This window comes from Trichosurus vulpecula, chromosome 6 (genome assembly GCF_011100635.1).
Source record: "Trichosurus vulpecula isolate mTriVul1 chromosome 6, mTriVul1.pri, whole genome shotgun sequence".
NCBI lineage: Eukaryota > Metazoa > Chordata > Mammalia > Diprotodontia > Phalangeridae > Trichosurus > Trichosurus vulpecula.
This window is the reverse complement of record NC_050578.1, coordinates 105,827,101-105,840,645: the sequence shown is the minus strand read 5'-3', so window position 1 is coordinate 105,840,645 and position 13,545 is coordinate 105,827,101. Positions and strand designations below refer to the sequence as shown.

The window sequence follows — 13,545 nt, the reverse complement described above, 5'->3', positions numbered from 1 at the left end:
CCTCCAAACTCCAGCCATCCTTACAGTGCGATGAAGTGACTTCTGACAGTGAACTCAGACCACTAACCAAAAGCATTAGCTCCACAATCAATTCATCAACACATCTTCCCGCTGGCACAGTGAATAGAGCCTGCCTCAAAATCAGGAAGACCTGGGTTCAGGTCCTTACTCTTGACATACTGGATGTGCGACGGTGAGCAATTCACTTATACTCTCAGGTGTCTAAGCAGCTCATTTAAGACTCTTCAGTTGCAATGAAGGTACCAACTTGCCTTAGAAAGGGAGTTTCCTCACTCAGAAGTTTCCTATGCCAATAAATTCATCAGTCCAGAACTTAACCCTCCTTCCCCCTGCAACAAATTCAAACATATACATACCAAATTTCACTAAATTTAGAAAGAAAAAAAGCCTGCAGTGAAGACAAGAGAGCCCTTGAAAAGCTATTATTCTCCTTATAGCTCTCTGCATGACAGCCCTTGACTTGCTAAAGAAGTTGAGTTTAAAAAAAAAACAAAGAACAAATGAAGAAATAGTACTAAGTTAATAACTAAGATTAAGTCCACCATAACTTAATAGTCTTGCAAACTTACTTGAATATGCCCTCTGGAACAGTAAACTTTTGAATTTGTAGTAAGAATCAATGTAAGTACTATATTGTGATACTATCAAAATTACTATTTCCACAAACATCTAGTGTTATGAAAACAGTAATACCTTGTTTCCATAAGGAATACTGTAAAGAAAAAGAACAAGGAAAATATATTCATCATGTGTGTCACAGAGTTTCTATAAAAAGGTATATCTGATGAAAAACTTCAGTGCTCTTTCAGAAAAAAAGGTCGAATTTCCTCTTTTTCATGGCTAAGTAGCAGGGACATTTTCCTGCATATGCAATGCAGTGCTAATCATGAAACTAATAATATATTTGAATTCATAAGAGTAAATCTTAAAATTTGAGAGGTATCAAATTTTGATTCCTCATACAGCTGACTATTGCAGCAATGCAATAATCAAATTTTAGAACTTAACACCTTGAAAAAGTGATTTGTCCAGGGTCACATAGCTAAGACAATTTTTTTTTATGCTGTACTATGTTGACACCAAAATTTAACAACAATCCAAGTGCTTTAAACTTAGCTTTGACATGACTTCCTTGATAAGCTGGGATTCAGATATTCTGTTAAATGCAATTCCCTACTAAAAATTGACCACTTTCTTAGAATACACTGAAATTGAAATAAGGGCACACCTCACTACACACATGCATATCACCTACACAAAAGCAAAATATCTTGAACTTCCTTTACTTCACCCTTACTTAGTAATCCTTCCTCCCCTCTATATTATGTAGTGATACTGTAATATAATGTTTATTTATTACAGTCAAAAGAACTTCTGTTTTGGGATACAATGTAGGGTTGTTGTGACTCTCCATAAACTGCAATTATTATTTGACTCACAAACCTTTAAAGATACTAGTTATCCGTGCTATTAAAGGAGAAGAAAGATTGACTCTTAATGAAAGATCACAAAGCAGTAGTAGTTACTTCACTAAAAACAAAGATCAAATTTTAATCCCTATGTTTCAGGCCACAATACTTAAGGATCAAAACATCCTAAATGTTTCAAGGAATATGTTCATTGAAAGACAAAAACTTGGCAAGTTTCAACAATGTTCAGTACAATCAGGAAAAATAATTAACCTTTATGAAATTGCCAATAATAGTACCTCCACAGCTTTGCTCTGGGATATCACTATGCTAACATAGAGTGGTTTCTACCACCTTGTGACCTTAGGGAAGTCACCGCTTTCCTGGGCTTCAGTTTTCTCACGTGTAAAATGAAGAGGTTGAATTGGATGACCTCTGGGGTTCCTACCACCTCTACATCTATGATCTGATAATATATTTAGACCAAGAGCAACAGCTAGCATTTATATGCCACTTTAAGGTTTGAAAAATGCTTTACAAATTTTATCATTTTATTATTTTATCATTTGTCATTTTATCCTCATAACAATCCTGGGAAGTAAACATTATTATTATCTATATTTTACAAATGAGTAAACTAGGGCAGACAAAGGTGAGGTGACTTGCCCAAGGTTACACAGCTAGTAAGTATGTGAAGGCGAATTTGAACTCAGGTCCTTCCTTATTCCAAGTTGAGAGCTCTATCCGCTATGCCACCTAGCTGCCAATAACTTCCAACAACCAAGATCAAAAGGACAACTATAAGTGGTGCCTGGATATGCAAAAGGAAGCATGAGGCAGAGATTCACGAGGATTTATACATGTAATACACATGAATGAAGGTAGATAATACAGAAAGATTTATATAACCAATCCCGTAAATTATATTGCATACTGGACGCGAATTGCCATGAACTGAGTCTATTATTTAACCCTATTTATTTAACTGAGTCTGTTATTTATTTATAGAGCAGAATACAAAAAAAACACAAGAGAAATTTACTATTGATTAGCTATTTAAATAGTAGCTAAGTTTTCTATTATAACATAGACTTCCACTGACAAAGATACTTTAAAAAGAAAAAGTGCTGTTGAATCCATAATGTCACACTAACCATTATGAAGGTTAAAAAAAAACCCACACCAGTTCTGTTTGACAATGTTTGACAATGACCCCTCACTGAATGTTATCTTTAAGCATAAATAAAAATGTCACTGAACACCATCAGGCATTTCATTTTTAAGTTATCCCTTCTCAATTCCACGCAATGTAATGAGTTGATGATATTAGGAAATGACAATTTTAAAATGATATATATGTGTACATATCTAAGTATATATATATGTAAATATATTACATACATACATATATATTATACTTCTGAAAATATGACCCAAGTTTTAAGACTAGTTTGCACTGATGAAAGCATTTAAACCTAAACACATACAATTATATCCATCTCACAATTTCTGCCTGAAACTGGCATTTATAGGGAATCGAGGCAGCTTTGGCATGTGAATCAACAATCCATAATGAAAATATTTCCACACTATAATATATTATGATGTACATATTACACTATAATAATACGCTAGCTACCATTCAAAAAACAAACAAGGAACACATTTTAGCCCAGAAAATAATGGGTGGATGGGCAGGAAACATTTCCAAACATTTAGTAGTTTGTATTTGGATGTATATGGAAGAAACTTAAGGGAAATATTGATCAACTCTAAAATTGACTTATAGAAGTAATGTATTTTCCCATCATGGAAAAACAAAATATATGTATAAGCAAATTAGGAAAAAAGCCACCTTTTCATAAAACACATGAAAGAACTATATAATAACAAAGATACATATTATATATTCAGTTAAGAGGTCACTTATCATGACAACATAATAAAAATACAGTACTGAAGCAAAGTCCAATGCAACTATCCCATGAAGAATTGAGAACCACCCTTTATAGGCATATTTGAAACCTCTTCCTTGTTTTTCTAAATATATATACACTGCTATCTGGAGCAGGGAAAAGCCAAGAGATAGCCTTACTGTACATAAGGCATGTTTTATGAAACTGAGAAGTTATACATACACCAATTCAAAACTACACTGACATATTTCATTTCCAATATAAATAACACAAGTTATCTATTTGGTAATTTCAGATGTGCGAAGTCTGTAAAAGTCCCTTAACAATTATAGAAGTGATTAGTTTTTTAATATGAAAACCACAATGCCCCTCCCCCCCAATAAACTTGTGAGTAACAGATCTTTGGGTTCAATTTTGCTTTTCAAAGAAAAAATCCCTAATTTTTTAAAGTAACACATGTACATATAAACATATACACACACACATACACACACATATACACACACACTACTCTGACTTATAGAAACCATCAAACGGACAAGGAAGAAATCCTGGCACTGGACAACGAAAAGTAAATGTACTAAGTTGATAAGTATAAAATAAACAACACTTACTGAACAAAAATACAAAATTGAAAACAGGAACTACTGCAAAATGGAAGCACTACTCTTTGTTCAAAATTTTTGAAGTAATTTTCAAAGAGCTGCTTAGGGATTTTTTTTTGTTCCTCATTCAAAAATAAGCAACAACATACTAAAAAGAATCCAGACACATCAAATGACAAACTTGGAAACAAAATTAAAACCACAGGTCAGAACATATATAAATTTAACAGGTGAAAAGACAATGCAGAGGTAGACTTAAAAGCAAATTCTGAAATCATGATGTAATTTTAAAAAAAAGAGACAACTCACCTTGACACATTTTCTGGAATGTATTCTAGAACTGGATACCCATCATTTCTTCTGGATGACAAGTCACTGTGTGATTTCCAGGACTCAACTAATGTATTGACTGGAGGAAATGAGCTCAAATGTGAAAAAGACTGGTCTCTTCCAATAGGTCTGGATAGAGATATTGTGCCTTGAGCTCCAATCCTGTAGTGAAAAGACTGTCCACCTGAATTTACACCAACGATGGCAGATGAAGGGAGGCTGTTTTCTTGGTAATAGCTACCATCATCAAGCTCTTGTTTAATTCCCATAGGCAGGCCTGGATTTGGAAATCCGCTGCCTTCACAATTGCCATCAAATGATGAAACAGGTGGTCCTAAAATTCCAGATAGAGAATAATAGTCTTTATCATCCATGAAGGAAAAATAGGAACCATCCATAAATGGAAACGGATTTACTGTTTGATTCCCTTTAAAAGAAGTACCTGAGCACGAATGCTTGGCTGACTCTTGTTTTACCGGTACTGAGAACTGGGAATCAGAACTGACTTTGCTATTCGCTCCAAGACACGAGCTACTGAAAGCTCCATCTGGTTCAGATTTTATATACTGTATGATGTTAAGCTGAGTAGCCACACCATTATTAGAGATGGAATTTTCTATTTCCTCTGTTTTAGGAAATGTCACTTCTTGAGCACCTCTCTCATTCGTTTCTGGGCTAGGAACAACATCCTGGGTTGTACTGGATCCAACCGATGTGGCAGAAGCAGCAAAGCCGAAGGCATTGTTTCCTGGGCTGCAGATAGAAGATCCCACAGTGCTAGCTGCTGGACTAGAAAGAGCAGACCTATTATTTGTATTGGAAGGGCTAGAAATGGAGCACCTTGAGTTGTTGATATTTGCAGGACTGGACACAGAGGAGCGCATAGTGACATTAGTAGGACTAGAGACAGGAGATTTTACACTACAGTGACTAGGAGGGCTTGAAATCGGGGATTTCATGCTACTTATTGGACTAGACAGAGGAGAACCTACATTGCTAGCATGCGCAGGACTGTGCGACACAGAGCTTCGATTTTCAACATTTGGGGAACATGGCAAAGGAGTTCCCTGGGTAATCGGACTGTGCACTGTGAAACTGCCAAAGTTGGCTGTAGTTGAGGACACTGAGTTGATTCCAGCAGGACTGCACACTGAAGAAGTCATGTTCAGAGGACTGCAAACAGAAGGACTTTTCTCATGACATATTATGGGGCTTTTCACAATAGAGCGCATGATACTACCATTCACAGAATTTCCAGAATCAGCTATAAATGATCTCAAGGACCTGTTCACACTGTTTAAAGTAGAAGGGCGATGGCCATTTTCTTTGTAAAATTTTACCAGCTGTTCGACATTTTGATAAATTTTTGCTGGACTGATGCTTCTTCCTTGCTGATTCTGCTGATCATAGGCAAAATCAGCATCTCTTATCGAGTCCATGTACAAACCCATAGATTCAGCTACAGTTGCTGATAGTTCCTTAGATTCCAACTCTGTTTTAATATCAGATGTTAAAATCCCAGACTGATTACTGTCTTGCTGAAGGCAAGGGAGTAGTTCATGTTTTTCTTTGCTGTTTCCTTGAGTACTGTTGTTTGGAATAGCACCGGAAACACAGCTCACATTTATAATCTCCATATAGTTATTCTGATCAGTCCTCTCTCCAGACCCCAAAGAAGAATGTTCTGCAGATTGAGAAACTGGACCCCAACGTCGTTCCATATCTAGGCCTTCAGGAAAACTGTGGTATCCCTTGGTCTCCATAACTAGCAAATAAATTTGTTAAATAAAAGAAGTTAATGCAAGTAACATCAATTCTAAATGAAATATGTTACAAAATTCCATATATAAAGCAAAAGATAAGTATCATACCATTTTAGTAATACGGAGTGATTTTGAAGAGGTTAAGAAACACAGATTTTCTAACCCTTTAAATTTCACATTTTAACTATTCTCCAAACTAAAAGAAAATTACAGATTAACTCTATATATGCTGACAAATAATTCTGAATATTCTAAAATATAACATACTGTAAGTGTGCAGCACAATATTAAACATTAGAATTTTATATGTCTTTTAAAATGTAACTTCATAAATATTTAGGAAATAAGGGTCTTTTTGAGTGGCAGTTTCATAATGAATAGACTTAAATGCCAATACTGGCAAGTAACATACAACCTCTTGTAACTTGATTAATTAGAATGAGACACAACACAAAATGTATTAAAAATCCATATTATCTGCAGAGACATTTCATGACCCTGCTCCCAGGCATTTTTTATACAATACCATATATGGATGTGATGCCATCACAAAAGGACCTCACCTCTCAAGAAAGCTTCAAATAGTTATGTTAAGATAAACTGTTCAAGAGGGTATCATATTTATACATTGTGACAGTTCCTATATAGGAGAGAATTTATGGAAATCCTAAAAATTAGCACAGATAAAGCAAATAGCTTTGAGGGGAGGCAGGGAAACAGTTGTACTACATTTGTTTTGTGTTAAGTACCTAAAGAAGTGATTGATGTAACCCAATTGTTCCTTATGTTTTACATCTAAGAAAAGCTGTATGATTTAAGGAACTATTCACCTACTGTTCTTAATATCACATTTATTGGTACAACACTTACTGAGAAGGAGATAATACTGTTAGCTTACATTTATATATTGCTTTGCAATTTATAAAATGTTTAACATGAATCATCTCATTTCATAAAACAACTCTGAGATAAGAAGCACAAACATTAGTATTCTTATTTTATAAATAAGGAAATTGAGTCTCAAATAGGTTAAATAACTTGTCTAAGGAAACACTGCTAATAAGTGGTTAACCCTGTAATTGAACTCAGAACCCCGGCTCTAAGTTCAGGGCTCAATTTGTTTCACTACATCAGAGTTCTATGCTGTGACACTGATTTGAGGACCCTTTCCCCACAAAAAAAGTATAGAGGGTCATTTCACAAGTTTCCTAATATAAACCAGAGAGTTGACATAAAATGGCTTTGAAAAATCTCTCTCAATAATACTCCTAAACTCTTGGCATTAAGACATTGGCATAGTAATGGATTTAATGACTTTAAAAGTTTTTTTAAGCTGAAATAATTGAAGGACAACTAATTTACTGACATTAAAATTTATACACACACTCAGCACAAGGGACACTATTTTATTAGTTTTTTTAATAAAGATTCTATAAATCAGAGTAAAAGGAAGAAAACTTTTAAAGGAAGTAGGTTTTGTTGACAATTCAAAATTTGATAACTTCAAACAAAATGCTGAATGTAGTATGACCACAAAATAGAAAGCTGAATCAATGTACTGATAACTCAGTACAAAAATGTGACAGAGGGTAGGGATAATGACTAGAGGACTTTAGTTGAAAAAGTTGGTTGGGAAAATAGGAGGCCTTAGATTATCTTCAGTGAATATTATTCAGATTAAGATAAACAGCCAATGAATAGTTGCTGTATTTGTAGAAAGCCTACGGATTTAGTAATTTTTCCTCAAATACCAAACTAGAATTTAAGTATAGTTATGACAAATGTTTCATGTATCAACAGATCAAAAACCAGCAGCCCATCACACTATCAACAGGTTAAAAACCTATTGATAGATGTTAGAGTTATATGTCATCTTATCCAGCCTTCCCACAAACAAGTATATCACTAAGAGAGTCATTCACCCTTTGTATGAACACTTTAGGTGACGAGGTAGTGTCACCTACCTCAAGTCCCTTTACCCACAGGGAGGCTTCAATTGCTGCTTTATTGTTTTATTTTGTTTAGTAAATTCTTTCTTATGGTATGCCAAAATCTGACTTTGTGCAAACTTTCACCCATTTGTTCTAGCTTGGTCTTCCAAAGCAACACTGAATGAACCTGTTCCTTTTTCTGTGCATTTACATTATCCTTTAAATATATGAATATTCCCCTTGAGTCTTCTCTAGATTCTATACCATTCTATTTAATTTTTCTATGCTGTGCATTTATCTTGGTTAATTTAGGCCTAGTCTTGTAGCTTTTTAAGATCATTTTAAATCTTTGTCATTTGTGATTGTATATCTTCCCCAGCTTTGTGTTATCTTTAAATTTTAAAGAATTCCTATTTTTATGTCTTCAATGAAGCTTCTTATAATGTGTGTGTGCGAGAGAGAGAGCCTTTTGACAGTCCACTAAAAATTTCTACCCAACTTGTCAGCAACTCTTAATAAACACTATATTGGAAAATTTACTTATCTGAGACACCTTTAAGCATCACACATGTCAATGTAAGGTTATCTTGGAGGGTGTCAAAAGTTGTTATAACATATGTCATGAGTAAAGCAATCTCCTAATACACCAAACTAATACCCCTACCAAAAGAGGCAATGAGATTTGTTTGGCAAGAAGTCTAACCAAATCATACAATAGATGGCATTATTCTGATGATGATCTCTTAAGTCCATTAAAATGTTAATAAGAATATAAGGTTAATTGAAAATTATTTTCAGATGTCCATGACTATTTTAGGCTAATTCTAGCCTAATGAATCAGGCTAGTAGTTTATTTCCAAAACTACTCAAGGGATCTCAGACTATACTCTTGGACCTGGCACATAAACGCGGGCAGAGATAGCATCTGTATGCCAGTGCAATTTCTTTTTTTCTTTTTGCAGAAGCCAATAAATCCATGAACTTTTAAAACATATTAGCTGATGAAGAGGGTGATTACGGCAGGATGAAGGGGAAAAGAAAGCTTTCCATTACTCCAAAGTAAGCTCTACTAGATGTTCATATGGAGACCTAGTCCTCAGAATGGAAGCTGCAACACAAGTCCCCTTACGATAAAGGTAAAAGCAATACTTTTCTTTAATTTTCATGCAATAATATACCTAATATTAAAAGAGTTTATCCAGAATTAAGCATCATGGAAATAAGCAATGGTAGGGCCACTGTTAGGATGGCTAAAACATATGCCTCTCTCCTTTTCTCTATTAGGTGGGAGTTTACTTAAAACATCTCACCTATTTACATTCATCACAAAAACCATTTTCACTCATAGTCAAAACACATATAAGTATTATACTAATATCTTTAATTTTCAGTTAGATTCCTCAGAATTTATGGACCATAATATGTAATGGTTGTAAAATTCACTTTCTCTTCATCATTTTTATAATAGATCAGTGTTATTTTCTGATCTTTTATGGACAAGTAACAGGTACTAGTCCAAGGTCATCCAAGTAAGCCTGTGGTGAAACCAGTCAGAACTGAGCAGACTTGATTCCTATTTCCCTGCTTATTTCATTGAGCCACCTAACCTCTCAAAAAAAAAAAAAGTTTTCTCCTTAAAGGAAAAATCAAGCTCCTCTCCTTGTAAAATATTAATTTTCTCAAGCAGCATTTTCATTACATGCTATGATGTTCATTGTTAATAAAGATATTGTTCTCTATCTAAATATCTATAACGACAATTAGAAATCAATACAAAAATATGTAAAAGTTCATATATTTAAAAGTACTCCCTTTTTTTTAACCTTAAGAACAATCTGATGCAACAGAAAAAGTAACATCTATATCGGAAGAGTTAGGTGACTTGAGATAAGGTACAGTATGAATATTTACCACAGTCCTCTTATCCGGAGCAATATCTATTTAACCTGCCCTTGGTTTACTTTCCCATGTGATCTCGGGGCTTCCTCAATTGCTATCGAAAAGGATTAAATGCCAAAAATAAAAATCAAGAAATCAATCTTTAGGGGGAACGGCCGAAAGAGAAAGATGGTCGAACTTCAAGGGGCCAAAGGCATCTAAAAGCTGTTTGCTCAGGGCATTTAGCTAAAGTGGCCAAAACTTTTTTTTTTTTTTCCCAAAATAGTCCTCTGGTGGCCAAAGAATAAAAAGTAGAAAACCAAAACACAAACACACACACGCACGCATACATACAGACACACCATACTGACTGTGCCACCGGATTACGCAGCTCCTTCTCCCTTCTCAAAGTGCACACACACCGCGCAACGCGGAGCAGCAACAGCAGCACCGCTGCAGACCCTACACACCTGCCTCCTCCCTGCGCGGGGGTCTCAGTCTCTTCTACCTGTTGCTAGGTCCACCTCTTCCACCACGACTGGGTCGCCGCTGTTGCGCAGCCCCCCTAAGTCCAACCACATCCAGGCGGGCAAGTGCCGCTCTCCATGCACGGATAGAACATGAAACAGCAATGCTTCCTCGCCCAGGTGACTACACGGGTTTCCTCTGCAGAGCCTGGAGGCTCTATCTCTCTAGCCCAATGACACCAGGGGCGCGGAGAGAGAGGCAGGGGGCAGGGCCAGGGCGACCAGCGAGTGGGAGGGGAGATGAGAGGGAGGGGAGGGTGGGGGGAGCGAGAGGGCCGATCCTTTTAAAAGCAGGTCACATGTCCAGATATAAAGTTCAGATTGAGCTCCCGCCTCTCGAAGCCTTTCCCATTGGCCCGCAGAAAAGCAAAGAGCCACGCTACACCGAACAGTCAGGCTTCTCATTGGAGAAATGGGATTGTCAGTCACCAGGCGGGCGACATGACTGATACAAAGTTGCTGCGACACAAGCTGGAATATGTGGCTCCCCCTTAAAGCCACAGAAGGGGCAAGAGCGCTGGAAAGCAGAGACTACGACACTGATGCGTGCATGCCAGCTATTACTCTTTTTCCCAGTTGCTTACCGCCTCTCTTCCAAATGCATTGCTTTCAAACAAACTCTTCCCTCTTCCTTAACAAGTCTGCCACAGATTCGGAAGGGGCGGGGGAGAAGTTAAAAGGGGTCGGGGTCCTCGCTCTCCTTTCAGGGATTGGCAAGCTGGGTATTTCCTCACAAGCCCTACCTGCAGCACCAGGTGAGCAGCTGCCATCAGTGCCACTGGCCTTCCCTAAGTAGTGTGGAGGAGTGTAGTGGGCTTTAATGGGCAGCAAAGCTTCCCTCCGCCCCTTTCCCTCGGTTTTTCAGTTATCTCTCAGCAGAGGAGCCGTCGCCACCGCGGATGTTTAAGCGCTAAATGATTATGTTCCCATTAGATTTTCCTTGCCTACACCATTCGGGAGGAGCAGAAGGTTGTCAATGCAGTAAAATCCTTTAAATACAGCCTTTCCCCCGCAAAAAAAACGCACAAGGGTCAAGCACTGGAGCTGTTCTGCCTTACATTTTTTTTTCCTACTAGTTTAGCTTTGGGGTTTCTGCCAGGCCTAATTTACCATCGAGGATTTTCACTTCTTTAAAACTGTGTTAGGAGACAATTGGGAGAAATAAATGAGTAGAGGAGAAGGAACAAAACTATTAAAGTAAAAAGAGTGTCTGCAATAAGATTTCCGTTTCCCTTTGGCTTCCCCCCACCTCAGCTCAGCTATCTCCTCCCGCCCACCCAAACTCTACAGTTACTAAGCAAATGATACGACTTCATAACTTCGATTTCTACGGACTTTTTTATGCACAACGTATACACCCTTCCAAAGCTTTGGCTATAAGTCTGCAGTAGTGACGTACACACCTAAATCTAGTTCTCCCCCCACCCCCCAAGCCTCCTAGACTTAGAGCCCCGCGGACAGCAGCAGCAGCTGTGTGCAATAATTCCCCTCCCCCGCCTCACCTCCTCACCCGCCAAAGCCAGAGATTGAGGCACCCCTCACTCACAACTCCTCCTGTCTTCACCATTTGGGAGCCCAGGCCAGAACACCTACCCTGCTGCCTCAAATCCACTGAGGGTCGGTTAAATCCCATGCACAAACCCTTCCCAAGCGGGAAGTCCGGACAGCGAATCCGTCTGCTGCTCCCTACTTTCACACACAAATGTCCCGGACAAAAAGCTACAACTCCATTCCTTGTAATCTAGAGTCCCAGAGACTTCAGCACCCGGGGAACAACTTTCGCCGCAGGGCTCGCTGTCACGCGTACTTTCCCGATTTAATAACCGGTCAAACATTGATCCGCACTCTCAGACTTAGCGGGCATTCTTGAGCTAAGGAGCGAGAGAGGATCCCAGACCAAGCTACCGGATTAGGAGAGGAGAGGAGACAGCGGGGGAGCAGCCGTCTGCTGAGTTATTTATTATTTAAAGAAATGGACGTGTCTCTTTTACTAAGTTTTTAGCTCATCTGAGGGGAAGGCTGGTCTTGATCTAGATCTTGGTTTCTTTGCAAAGACCTGGATTAAAACTATAGGAGCAGTAACGCCTTCCACCCACCCTCATTACCACCACCCAACATAACACTTCAGCCCCCCCTCCCCCGCCCCAGCAACCCCGTAATAGCCTCACATCTCCCATTACCCTATACCTTCGCTTACTTTCCCTTTACCTCTCCACCCGCAGCCCCTTGCCCCAAAACTATTCTGGATAGCTCGCTCGGCTTGCTGGCTGCTGCTTTTCCGCAAAGAAATGGTCTCCCGCCGCCGCCAGCACCGCTGTCGGTACAAAGTGATTTTCGCTGCACTCACCTTTTCTAGGACATGGTGAGGTGGTTGTGGAGGAGCCGCCGAGACTCCAGCTATCGCCGCCGCCGCCAACAAGTCCAATAATAGTAGAACGGTGATAAGGATGGGGGGGATGATAACAACAATAACTGTAATGACGGTGGTTATAGTAATAATGTTGTTAAAACGCAGGAGAAGGCGATAGCGTTAAATCCTGCCTGCTAGAAGGGGTTACAACCCTTCTACACACACATAACATGCGCACCCCCAACAGCGGCCGCGACGGCTGCTCCTCCAGTCGCTATCGCCGTCCCCCCCCTCCCCCGCCTTACACACAAATACACAACACACACACACTACACAACACACACGATGCCCCCCTCCTCCCTTTCCTGAAGCCTGTTTGATGCTGCTGCTGCCGGTAGGGAGAGTAGGTGCAGAGAGAGATAGGAGGCAGGGAAGTCCAGCCGGATGATCCCTCTTCTCCTTTTGCTTCTCTGTTTCTCTCCCTCCCTCCAGTTCAGCTTTGGCTCCCTCTCCTTACCCCTCCCCCTCGGTCCCCTCTGGGGGACTGGTGACAGCTCTACCGAAGGGGTGTGTGTGTGTGTGTGTGTGTGCTTGTGTGCGCGCGCGCGAGCGCGGGGTGGGGTGGGGGGGGTACTGGGAGCACTCCTCCCGCCCCCACCCCCCCGATCACACCCTCACTGGTGGGGACGGGCGGGGGCTTGGGGAGGGCTACCAGGGTACCAGACAGACACGCAGACAGGAGCGGGGAGGAGGGGAGAGAGGAAGGATGGAGCAAGACAGGGACCTGCAGCAGCGCCCGCCAGGTCTCAGGAGAG

At 39.4% G+C, this 13,545-nt stretch overlaps 1 protein-coding gene across 2 annotated transcripts in view; it reads right to left on the bottom strand.

Moving 5' to 3' along the window:
• NR3C2 (nuclear receptor subfamily 3 group C member 2) overlaps positions 1–13,028 on the bottom strand; it is a 401,382-nt gene extending 388,354 nt beyond the window's left edge. Inside the window, exons 1-2 of one of the 2 annotated variants that reach the window (XM_036763399.1) lie at positions 12,728–13,028; positions 4,261–6,046 (exon numbers count right to left, since the gene is read on the bottom strand). In XM_036763399.1, the coding sequence (XP_036619294.1) occupies positions 4,261–6,044 (1,784 nt within the window). In that variant the 5' untranslated portion in view covers positions 6,045–6,046; positions 12,728–13,028. Of the gene's footprint in view, positions 1–4,260; positions 6,047–10,323; positions 10,553–12,727 lie in introns of those variants that run through there. The other variant, XM_036763398.1, reaches the window with a different exon arrangement.
• Between the last annotated feature and the right edge of the window lie 517 nt (positions 13,029–13,545).